Raw genomic sequence first — 12,143 nt, 5'->3', positions numbered from 1 at the left:
ATTAGAAGTTATCAAATGTTGTCGGTAAAGGCATTTATAATGTTACAAAAGATTTCTATTTCAGATAAATAGTGTTCATATCGATATCGGAATTATATCGTATCGACCGAAATTAAGAAATAGATTGTGATATCAATTTTGGCCATATCGTACAGCCCTACCTGTAATATTCCTGCAAGACATGAGCAAAATGTTTATTTAAATAAATAAAGCATGTTAGATTCTGGGCAGATTCTTAAACGCTTTGTGTTTTATATTCTACATAGATTGTCATGTCTAGGGAACATTTCCAACCTTCTTCAAAACAAACAGCGAGAAATGCCAAAAATGAGAATGAAGAAAGAATAGAGACAAAATATAGGAGATTCTGATTCAAGTCATATAAATCCACGGAGGAGGATGGAATGAGGCAGAGGATCAGCGCCACAAGGAATTCCAGTCACATAAGTAAAAAACCCGATGGAGAAGGTGTGTTGCCACTGGAGAGACAGGGAAGAGAAATAATGACGAGAAACGAAGATAATCTTTGAAAACCAAAGTGTGTCATATTAAAACCTTGTACATATTGAGAGATTTTAAAATGTGGCCCTTAAGTGGCCTTTAGAAAAACTCAGCTGTTGCCCTTTAAATCCTATTAGCTCAAACAGATTACTACACAAACTCTCACATGCACACTCACCCCACATTGTCACAGTAGCACAAGTAGTGTTGAAATTTCACAGGAAGAGGGAGATATATATATATACTAAATCTAACCTCAAGTGAGGATGTTCTTCAAATGGAAGCACTGATCCTGATAACACAATTTTGTACGGCCTTGAGCCTTTTTGATCAGAACAATCTGATGAATAAACAACACACTGCAAAGACATGTAGTCTCATGCATTAACGTCTACTATAATAAGGCCAGTCTACTGTTAAAAATGACAGGACTGTCTCTGCTTTCAGTTCTGGTCTTAGCGAAATGGGGATCAGTGTTGTCAGCCATCTTGGTAGGGTACTCCTGACAGTATAATAAGTGAAGTCACTGGCTGTACCGTGTGAGGTGAAACCAGATGCACATACTCAGGCTAATCTGTTTGGAAAACATGAAATAGACTCATGGGATTAGATAGAAGACAGAGCAACCTGGTGTACAAACCAACCATCAAACACAGGGGATGGTTTAAATGTGAGAGCCATCAAAGGCCGCGGCGTGCAGGTCAAAGCATGTCAGCTTAACATAACCTGCTCATACGGACAGAAGAACATGTGAGGTTCCCTTGAGGAATGTTATAATTTGTTTAAAGACGTGCTTGGAATAACAATTATTGACGTATTTTATTACAAAAAACCAACACCACCACTAAATGTACCAGAATATACCTGATTAGCCTCATTTTACAGCAAATTTGGTTACCAGAGTAAGTGGCTTCTTTCCATATGAAAAACATTGCTAGTTTGTATGTCAGAGAACAATCCTTGAAATTAATACATTTAAATTATCATAGTCAAGTTAATGTAGGTGTACAATACACTTACCAAAAAAAACAACAACAACAACACACATTATGAGATTTGATATGGCTTCAGGAAGACAACGGTGTCCCACCAGAGACAATTATTTGCTCTGAGTCACACAGGCAGTTACCCTCACTGGACAGACTTATGTTGACACACCAGTCTGCATGCAAATGTAACTCTACACAACCAAATCACAAAGAGCAAAAGCATTTTTGTAACTTTCCAAAAAATTTAAAAAAAAAAATTCAAAACCTGATATTTTCAGGCATTCTATGACTAACTGAACCCTGTAATTAGCTACTGTAATTATCTACTATATATAATAATTTAGTAGGTAATTATAGAATATATTAACTAATTATATAACCTATTAATCAACAAAAGTCCTCAAGGTCTAGATACTTCATCTAGGCAACTCATGTTAATATGAAATATAAAATGACAGCAAAACTTGCATAATATTAAAACATATTAAAGTTATCATATTATAGACATACATAGTTCACCTAAAAATGAAAATTCATTCAACATGAGGGTGAATAAATGATGACAGAATTTTCATTTTTAGATGAACTATCTTTTTAAATATTCCTTTGCTTATTTAAAAAAAATAAACATTAAAAACATACCTCCCTTCCTTCTCTGTTCATTAAAAAGCAAAGGCTATTTTCCAACAGGAAGAGAGTTGGTGAGTCATCTGAGATGGGATCAGACTATTACTCTCTCTGTCTTTAGTGCACACACATTCTCTCGAAGAGGCTCAAAGTGCATTGGATTACACAGTGAAGTGTCAAGCTTTTTAAGTAAACAGGGACAGGAATGATGAGTCTTATGTATAATGCAAAAGAACAATCAAAACTTCAAAGAGCAACAGCAAAAGGCCATTCTCCAGAGAAACGCTTGAACCGTAGATCACCCAAACCCATTTTAAATCACACCTCTGATCACCAGAGGTTAGCTAACAATGGGTTAACTGTTAGTTTTAATGCTGTCTATATGCTAGTTTACTTGTAAGTTGACAAAAAAGTAGCACATATACACAACGAGTTTCTCCTCCTTGAAAATGGACCAAAAAACAAACAAACAAACAGATGACTCATCTTGTTCATAGGAGCATATACAAATTCTTGTCCAATAAAATGCCCTCTAGAATAAGAATGGCCCATCCTCCTAAATTATAAATACCACCTGCCTACGACAAGCAAACACAAGTAGCATAAATAGTGTTTTAGTGTTGCTGGCCGTGATGAAAAACTAAAAGCTATAGGCAGCTAAAAACAGAACAAGCCCTTTGAGGTGTTCCGGCCCAATTTCCTGTTTCAACAGGAAATACACCAATAAACTAAGGAGAAAAAAAACTGTTCAAAAAACACTTTAACAAGGAGCTGCAGCAAAACTCTTACCTCTGAGAGATGTGGAGTGGGGTTGAATCCACACAGGTTGCACACAGTCTTCTGGCACTCTGTACAGGCGCAATAATTGGGTGACTCTCCTGAACCCACATTCAGCTTCACTTTACATAGTGGACAGCAGGACTGGGCCTCAGAGCCTGAAACTTGAGTCGGAGACCCCTCTACTTCTGTCGATTTTGGAGGGGGCATGTCCGCTGATGATATTCCTTCAGCAGCTGTAGGTTTGGAAGATGCTGTTTCTTTGGAATAAACAGGTGGTGTATCGGGAGGTGACTCTGAGCCTGAGTCAGGGAGGGATACAGGAGGGGAGCCTGCTTCAGACCCAACGGGGGATTCAGGGGGCGATCCTGGAGGAGATTTTGGGGGAGACTTTGATTCCTCCCCAGAAATGAGATTGGTGGCAGAGCTCAGGATGGAAGAGCCAAAACCAAACATCTTTCCAGACACACTCTCGGCAGCCTGAGAACTTGCTGCCGTAGGTTTAGCCGACTCTGTGAGCCCACCGAACCCACTGAAGAGTTTTCCTGTGACCGACTCACTGGCCTGAGCAGCAGAGCTGGCCTGAGGTTTGGACGACCCACCAAAACCACCAAAGAGTTTCCCTGTGACTGACTCAGTAGCCTGGGCACCTGCAGAGGGTTTTGTCACCTCTGCCAATCCACCCAGACCAAATCCCCCAAAAAAGCCCCCTCCATCCTGTTTTGGAGTAGTTTTTGCAGGAGAAGGCTGAGGACTACCTTTTGGGCTCTGTGAAGGTTTTTGAAGAGGTGGAGGCTGCCCACGCTTGGCCCCTAGTTGTGCAGGCTGAGGTCCCTGTTGTGGTCCAGATTTTGGTGTAGTTGGAGGTGTACTTCCTTTCCCCGTATCAGCAATACTCGGTTGTTTGGTCAACATTGGGGGCTTCTTCCCTGTCTCACCCTTAGAGGGAGACCCAGACGGTGGCTCTTTCCTTTGTGGGGAGGGAGGTGCAGAACCCTGCTTGGGGGGCTGTTTCATCATTGAAGGTCCAGGAGGCTCCATGCCCCCCACTGCCCGCTGCATTTGACAGTTCAGACACAACCATTCCTTACCCTGTAGAAACATGCAGAGAAAGACAAGGCACATGAGCACAGATGCAGCAAATACCATTTCTGCTGGAATATTGATTAGCATTTGCATTACCTCAAGCTCATTATATAGAAAATAGTAATCAAAATATTTTCATTTATAGCCAGCCACTCAACAGAAACACCCCATATGCAACATGTTAATTTATGGAGAACTTGCGGTTATACTTTATCATATGTACTCCTTTATTCTTATTGGATTGATTAGTAAGCTCTGAAAGCCATGACTTTTGATTTAATTACATGAAAAACATTTCATTTACTTTTATTGTTGTTTTGGTTGAGTCATTTATTGTAATGCACACTTTAATCCTTTAAAAACAAGAATAACACTGTACAATCATCACTGTGTGAGTAATATTGTTATTCTCTCTAACATAGACCCAGGAATAATGCTAACTGTCTGTATAATCACTGCCTATATAACTCATGAATGTAGTTTCTAAACACAGTGAAAAACAACTTCCTCCACGTCCTGTCTGGGTGATGTAAGTGACCTTGATAATCTTCCACCTTCTGTGCCAATATTTTTCTCCCAAACTCAGGGACGAGAGGAATTAGTGCAAGTTGCATTTTAAGCAGAACCAAATTAGGGTTATTAAAACAAAACCTTGTACAGCTTTAATTACCAAATATGAACTGATTTTGCTGATGTCTTCAAAGAAAGACTCAAAAATAGAGCCTTGTAAATTGTTTATGAAAAATCTGCAATATATGCCACTCTTATCTATATCTGGATAAAACGTAAGACCAGTGTGAGATCTATATGACTGATGTAGTGAAGGTAGCGGATATGTCTCTTACCGCTGAGTCTGGTGGACTGAAGCCGCACAGGCTGCACACTTGCTGTTTGCACTGAGTGCAGGTGTTGTAGTTAGGTGGCTGGTCTTTGGCCTGCACATTCAGCTCTGTGGAATTACAAAGTGGACACAATGCTTTCCTTTGAGCAGGCCCAGCTTTACCAGGCCCTTCCAACTGAGCCCCTGGCCCAGGTTTACCCTGCTGTTGAGGTCCACTGGGTTTTCCTGCAACCCCTGGACCAGGTTTCCCCGGCCCTTGTTGCTGGGGGCCTGGTCCTCCAGGTTTGGGTCCTTGCTGTTGAGGTCCTGGTCCTGCAGGTTTAGGTCCCTGCTGTTGAGCTCCTGGTACCCCAGGTTTGGGTCCTTGTTGTGGTCCTGGTCCACTAGGTTTGGGTCCTTGTTGTTGGGGACCAGGACCTCCAGGCTTACCTTCAGGCGCCTGTCCTTTAGGTGGACCTTGTTGTGGTGGCTTACCCCCTTGCTGCAGAGGACCCTTCCCTGCTCCACTCTGTGGACCAGGAGGTTTTCCTTTTTGCTTTGCAGGCTCCTCTTCCTCATCATCACCAAACAAACTAAATTTTGGGATGCTGGCAGAGTAGACAGCAGAAGAAACTGCACTCAGGGGGTTGGCCCCACTTAAGAAACCAGATGAGAACATGCCGGCTCGTGGTTGTTCTGGGTCTTTGGGCTCCTGCCGGAAACGTGATTCAAGAAGGCTGAGGGAGGAGGGGCTCCGTCCAGGTTTTGGCTTGAGAGGCGGCCCCTCTCCAAATGCATCTACAGTCCGACTTTTACTGAGACCTGCTGGGACTCTGGTGCCACCAGCTTGAGCCTCTGGTGGCCTATGGAGTGAACAGACATAAGATGAACTTCACATTCATTAGCCTCAAGTCAACACAGATTTTGAAAAACCTGTGATTAACTGATATGTACTTTATTTACTTAATTGCTATTCTGGATAAATTCCAAAAAAATAAAAAATAAATTCAAAGGGCATTGCAAATTATTCAGACAATCAATCAAAAGCAAAATTCATGCAGCAGAAAAATGTAAATCTGAAATGGGCTCTGTGGTCATAACATTAGTTAAACAAGAATGAGACATATCCACAATACATATGCAGTTTATTACTGTTGTCAGTCAATAATATTTAACTAGTTTATTCATTCTAAGAGACTGAGGTAACAAAACACACAGAATAAGCCAAAAACAAAGTTAATCGTCAATGTTTTTGTCACAATTTTAATGTGACAGAAAATAAATACAACTGCTAACTAAGGATGCGTCAGAATTTCAGGCCACAAAAAAGGCCAAAAGCTTAAATTATACACAATGGTTACCTTATATATGTATATATATATATATTACATTGCATAAAATATATATAATAACCTTCATATTGTGGTCAAAATTTTAACAAACATATCTGAGTTTCCCAGTTAGGATATTAATGTTCCCATGCCAAGATAAAGAAGGCTGCTCTCTGGTTATTAGTGCTTTAATAAATAGGGTTTTCTTGTGTTTGGGCTATGAGACTAATTAGCACGTCTCAATTTAAAATAACAATTTTTAGTTTTTGGCCCATTGTCACCATGATTCAATTTCAGTGCATCATTATTGTTAACTCAATGGCTGTTCAGCACAGCATCTTAAACTTTTGGTGGTTCTCATGGGCGTTATTTTACATATATTTGAGTGCTCTGTCATTCAGCCACCCAAAGATTATCACGCCACGTCCAAGATTCGTGTTGTTTCTAATCGAGTGGCGCCTCGGCATCACTGCGAGCGTTTCAGCACCACGGACAGCGAACAACATACAATAATCGCTTAAACTGTAACACGGTCCTTGTTTTCAGGTTTAATACTACACGCTCACTCCACAAAAATAATCAAAGCGATCAATGAGCATGATGGAATTTTTGCTTGCAGTGCTATATTTAGTCATATTAATATTTATACCCCCTCCCCCCATTTGCGCTTGGGTAAAAATAACACATTTACGCCTAAGCAACTTTAAAGGCACAATTAGCTTACGAATGAGATCATGTCAAATGGAATGTCGATCGCGTGCTTTCAAGTGATCGAATTTTCATAGACTTGTGTTATTCTCAGGTAGTGTTTTCCAAAGCAGCTCATGACATCACCTACACAGCCCACAGAAGGAAGATGGAGTGTGCATGGAGAACGCAACGGATCTGGATACACAGATGACGGATATTCGTTAGTATGGATTCATATTTTTCAAGGAAATGCTTTTTTTTAAAATTCAGTCTATAACCTTGGTGTCTTGCATGGACTGAATAAGACGGTTTAAAGAAAACTACATTCATTAAAACACTATGCACATCCACTGTGCACATACAGTGGACCCACCATATTAACGATGATGACACTAATTAAACAAAATGCGTTTCGTGCAAATCAGCGGTAATTGTACCTATATGTATATCTATAAAACAGAAGTGCACTAAGGAGGTACTGAATTGCAATCATATGCATGGCTGAAAATTGGGCTGGATTAAATATCTCGCTATAAAACGGCCGTAAACACGCAGCAAGAGCGTGAATGGGTGTGATCATGTTTTGCATCGTTGCTGCTGTCGTGATGTGCCAACATGCAGTGCCCTGATGATCAAAACACAAAAGCACATCATAGACGCGTCCAACACAAGCGCTCCGGCACTGGAGGGATGGACATCATCATCATCGTCATTACGGCATACATTTATAGACACTTGAACTTGCCTGGACTGCGCTTTGGCCATAGCGGCCACAAGCTGCTTTCTTTCCTCCTCTGACAGATTACTGAGGTCTGCCTCCACCCCTGTAGACATCTGGATGAAGCCACCCTTCCCGTCAGGTGCGAGTCCCGCTGGTAATCCAGCGAGCGCCCCTTCGCCACCTTCCAGGCTCGCTTCATTCCCCATGATCGACCCCCTTTGCTTTAATCCTCCTCCCTCCAGCTAATTACGCGGCGATACGGCTCTTAATGCCCGGAATAAGGCGACAGCGTCGGTATCCGCGATTGTTTTGGATGCATGGCGTTTTATTTCTCCATTTCAGTCGAGGGTCTCTGTGGCGATAACGCACATCCCGAGAGCAGAGCCTCTCCGCGCGGGTGTAGATCTAGAGTTGTGCGCCTCCCTCCTCCATCCATCCAACGCGGATGTCCCGCCCCTCACAGGTGATCATAAGACGTCGCCGTTGGAAAAAAACGAAATTAAAGGGACAAAGCGCCTTAGAATTAACAAATCTTCTCATAATTACCCTGATTATTTTGCTTTCAAGCCGAGCCAATAATTCCCTAATTAGCAAACTGATTTGGTGGAGAGCAGCTGGTTTTGTAGTAACAAGACTTGAAACACTTTGCATTACAGAAAGCATGTTACATATGGGCCTGTAAATATCTTTAATTGTGTAGTCGACAGATTACATATCCATTAATTGTTTTTCAAGGTTTTTTGTTAATTTATAGAACGGAAAAACCTGGGCTAGTTGTTATAAAAGCAAGATCTCATTACCTTAAAAAAAAAACATTTAAACTTGCTGAAAATTTACTCACCCTCAGGCCATCCAAGATATAGATTAGATTGTTTCTTCATCAAATATGTTTGGAGAAATTTAGCATTGCATCACTTGTGCTTGCTTTGTATTAAGGATTATGGACTAGTATTTTGGCCACAAGTAATGGTCAAAATTTAAAATGCCGTAAAAGTGGATTTGTTTCTTACAAAAAACACAGCTAATTGCTTCACAAGACATTAACTGATGGACTGCAGTTGTGTGGTTTATTGTGATGTTTTTATCAGCTGTTTGGACTGATTCTGACGGAACCCATTCACTGCAGAGGATCCACTGGTGAACAAGTGATGTAATGCTAAATTTCTCCAAATCTTTCCTAATCAAAACACAAACTCATCTACATCTCGGATGGCTTTAGGGTGAGTAAATTTTTCATTTTTAGGAAAATTATTTCTTCAAAAGTTTTCAGTAAAAAGTCTAAAAGGTATGTTTTCTTTTACAGTGGCTCCACACTAAAATGTTTAAGCAGTTTCATGAGTTGTTTTGAAGTGAAAAAATCTACAAGAAATTAAAACTACAGCCTTTGCAGCTGAACATAGTGTATCCAATTAGATCAGAACACCAGGGGGTAACATTTTATGGTCTAAAAATGCTTAGTCCTTATTTTAGGCTACTCTCAGTTCCACATTATCAGCACTGTATTTGATTTTGTAGCATTATTATAAGTGTTCCCTCGGCTCTTAGTACTTGAATTTGTTCTTAGTTCTCTGCTCTGTTACTTTGGTGATATTTGCACCTTTTTCAAGCTGCTTTGAGGAAGATATAATGATTGAAGTTGTAAAATAAAACTGAAACAGTACTGCATCTTTCATTAGTCTTCTGTTTTGGTGCATAAGAGTGAATTACCTGTAAGATGTAGTCATCCAACCACTGCATAGATCACACATTCACAAACACATCCATTCACAGACTCAGTCATCCTGCTCACAGGTCTCCTGCTGAATAGGAGTCACTGCATCAATATGTCCATAAGTCATCAATATGTCCTTGGCTCATAGCTATGCCAAGGGCCTGGAGACAGAAGGAGACACTGAAGGAGTTTGTCACCAATGACTTCTACAGAGTCAAGAGAGAAAATTGGCAGGGACACATTGCCTGCTTTACAGGACTGTATGTCCTGACAGAGCCATTTGTCCTCAAAATCAAACATCAGAGGACACAAACCTGTTGGTTTCACAGAGAAACAGCATTGCAGACAGTAGGTCTGAAGGCTGTGGGATTTTCTTTTTGCTCCAACAATAGCATGTTCATTGAATTGAAACCCAGAAAGCCCCAGACGTGCAACTTAATATAACTGAGCCTTGAGGAGTGACGAAAGAAAATCCTGTCTCCATTAGCAACCTTTATTGATTCCCACTATTTTTGCAGAGATGAAGCTGACTGCACGATCACTCTCACCAGATGAACACATCATTGAACCAACCCTGAACAAAACGTGTGATAAAATGTTAGGGTGTTATCCAGGGATGCATACATTTCCTTAAGTTCTTAAACAGTTGATATCAAACACTGTAATTAAACTCACAGCTGCCAAATTAAATGCAGAAACACATTTAGTGAGTCATTCTTATCTGTCCATTTTCAATGCTTAATCTGATATGGAGATGTGATAATGCTAGAATAGCTTCTGAAACTAAAACCAGAGGTGCATTATCTAAAAAAATTAAAAATAAAGTGAAATAAATAAATAAATACACACTGTCTGAACCATAGCCTAGCTGTTAGCACACATGCCTCTGACAAATTGAGTTGTGGTGATTTCCTAATCCTGTTGCCCTCTCTTCTCCCAATCATTTTAAGTGCTTTCTATAGTGTTTCATCAATAAAAATGGCAAAAAAGGCCACAGGAAAAAACCTGAACCAGCTAATTAAAGTCTTCCGGATCTCTTGAAAATCACAGACAGGTGTGGAACAGCAGGGATGAACCAAACACGGCAGAAAGGAAGATCTCCAGGAGCACGACTGAGCATCTGATTTATCTTCAGCTATGGTCTTAACAATACAACAGCTCCACGCCAGAAACCGATTAGGCAAAGGAAATGAACACTTACTGTAAAAATCTGATTTATAATTTGTGCATTCACAGGATTACACCAAGCAACATGCTTAATCATTGACTGTACTCACAGTGTTATTTTAGTATTTATTTATATACTATGTTATATAAATGTATTAATATTTTGAATTATCTTTTATTTTTATATTTTCAGTTTTCATTTTAATTTATATTTTAGCAAATTTTGTTGTGCTTTTGTCTTTTTTTTAATTTTATGTAATTTATAATTAAAATTATTATTTAACAAAAAACCATCCTCTGAGTATCCAGATATCCGTTGTGTTCTCCATGCACACTCCATCCTTCTTTTATGGGCTTTAGAAAACACTGCCTGAGAATAACACAAGTTATTTAATTTTTTATATTTTGTTTTTTTATTATTTTTATTTCAGTTTTAGTAATTCATCTTAATTAGTTGCCATGGCGCATATTTTACTTTATTTCAGCTTCATTTCAAATAACAAAAAAAAAGTTTAGCTACCGAAAACAACACTGATAGTCCATCACTAATAATGTTAATAAAGCAACCATTTCGCACACACTTCTCCAAGATCTGGCCTTTTCATTCAAGGCTCAGACACCAGTCATGCTACTACATGCATTTCATTCCTATAAGAATATCAGATTCCTCTAATGCTGTTTCCAGCTTCCTATTAACTGTTACATGTTATCCTCTCCACCCTGTTCAACATCAGAGTGACTGCTGTGTGCTGTGACAGTGGAGGCTTATTCATCCCAGTCCACAGCTCCAGGGGGAATTCGTCCTCTGTGCAACCAGCTTTTATCCCTGGGCTATATTGAGAAGATGGACTCTTATCAAGATCCACAGATCCTCTAACGATCTCCACACATCAATTAACGAGATCAAACGGCATTAGCAGTCAGTTAAGCTCTCTATTATGACTATCTGCTGTTGGCACCACAATCAGGATAAATACAATGACAGGAGAGTCAAAGACTACTATTATTGTTGTTAGGGGGTTATTCCCTCTTTTTCTCTCCCTCTCGTCTACAGTGATGAACGGCGGCCCAGAACAGATAGCCTTTCCCACACAGGGCTGACCAGTGGAGCGAACACTAATGACCTTAACGCTCTGAAGCGGAAGTACACACACATATACAATGTCACACACATAAACCACTGTAAATATAGCTATGAAACCTGGTCAAACTGTTTGAATACAGTGCCATTCAAAAGTTTAGGGTCATTAAGATTTTGTTTTTTGTTTTTTTTGAAGGAAGTCTCTTATGCTTATCAATGCTACTATTTATTTGACCAAAAATACAGTAAAAACTATACTGTGAAAATACTATTGGGAAAAAATATAATAGTAATATTATATATTTTATAATGCAATTTATTCCTGTGATGCAAAGCTGAATTTTCAGCAGTTATTACACCCCCAGTGTCACATGATCCTTCAGAAACCATTCTAATATGCTGATTTGGTGCTCAAGAAACATTTCTTATTATTATCAATGTTGAAAACAGTTTTGTTGTTTTTGTGGAAACCGTGATATATTTTCCAGGATTATTTAATGAATATAAAGTGCAAAGGAACAGTATTTATATGAAATAAAAATCTTTTGTAACATTATAAATGTCTTTACTGTCTCTTTTTTATCAATGCTTCCTTGCTGAATAAAAGTAATAATTTCCTTTAAAAAAAAAAAACTACCCTAA

General features: G+C 39.4%; 1 protein-coding gene across 6 annotated transcripts in view; it reads right to left on the bottom strand.

The window, feature by feature from the left end:
* Positions 1-8,017, bottom strand: part of pcloa (piccolo presynaptic cytomatrix protein a) — a 45,701-nt gene extending 37,684 nt beyond the window's left edge. For all 6 annotated transcript variants that reach the window (XM_016574655.1, XM_016574651.1, XM_016574653.1 and 3 more), the window contains exons 1-3: positions 7,567-8,017; positions 4,826-5,663; positions 2,907-3,986 (exon numbers count right to left, since the gene is read on the bottom strand). In XM_016574655.1, coding sequence (XP_016430141.1) covers positions 2,907-3,986; positions 4,826-5,663; positions 7,567-7,748 — 2,100 coding nt within the window. In that variant the 5' untranslated portion in view covers positions 7,749-8,017. The remainder of the gene's footprint in view (positions 1-2,906; positions 3,987-4,825; positions 5,664-7,566) is intronic.
* Between the last annotated feature and the right edge of the window lie 4,126 nt (positions 8,018-12,143).

Source organism: Sinocyclocheilus rhinocerous, unplaced genomic scaffold (assembly GCF_001515625.1).
Source record: "Sinocyclocheilus rhinocerous isolate Xijiao unplaced genomic scaffold, SAMN03320098_v1.1 scaffold1164, whole genome shotgun sequence".
NCBI lineage: Eukaryota > Metazoa > Chordata > Actinopteri > Cypriniformes > Cyprinidae > Sinocyclocheilus > Sinocyclocheilus rhinocerous.
This window is presented reverse-complemented; position numbering and strand designations above follow the sequence as displayed.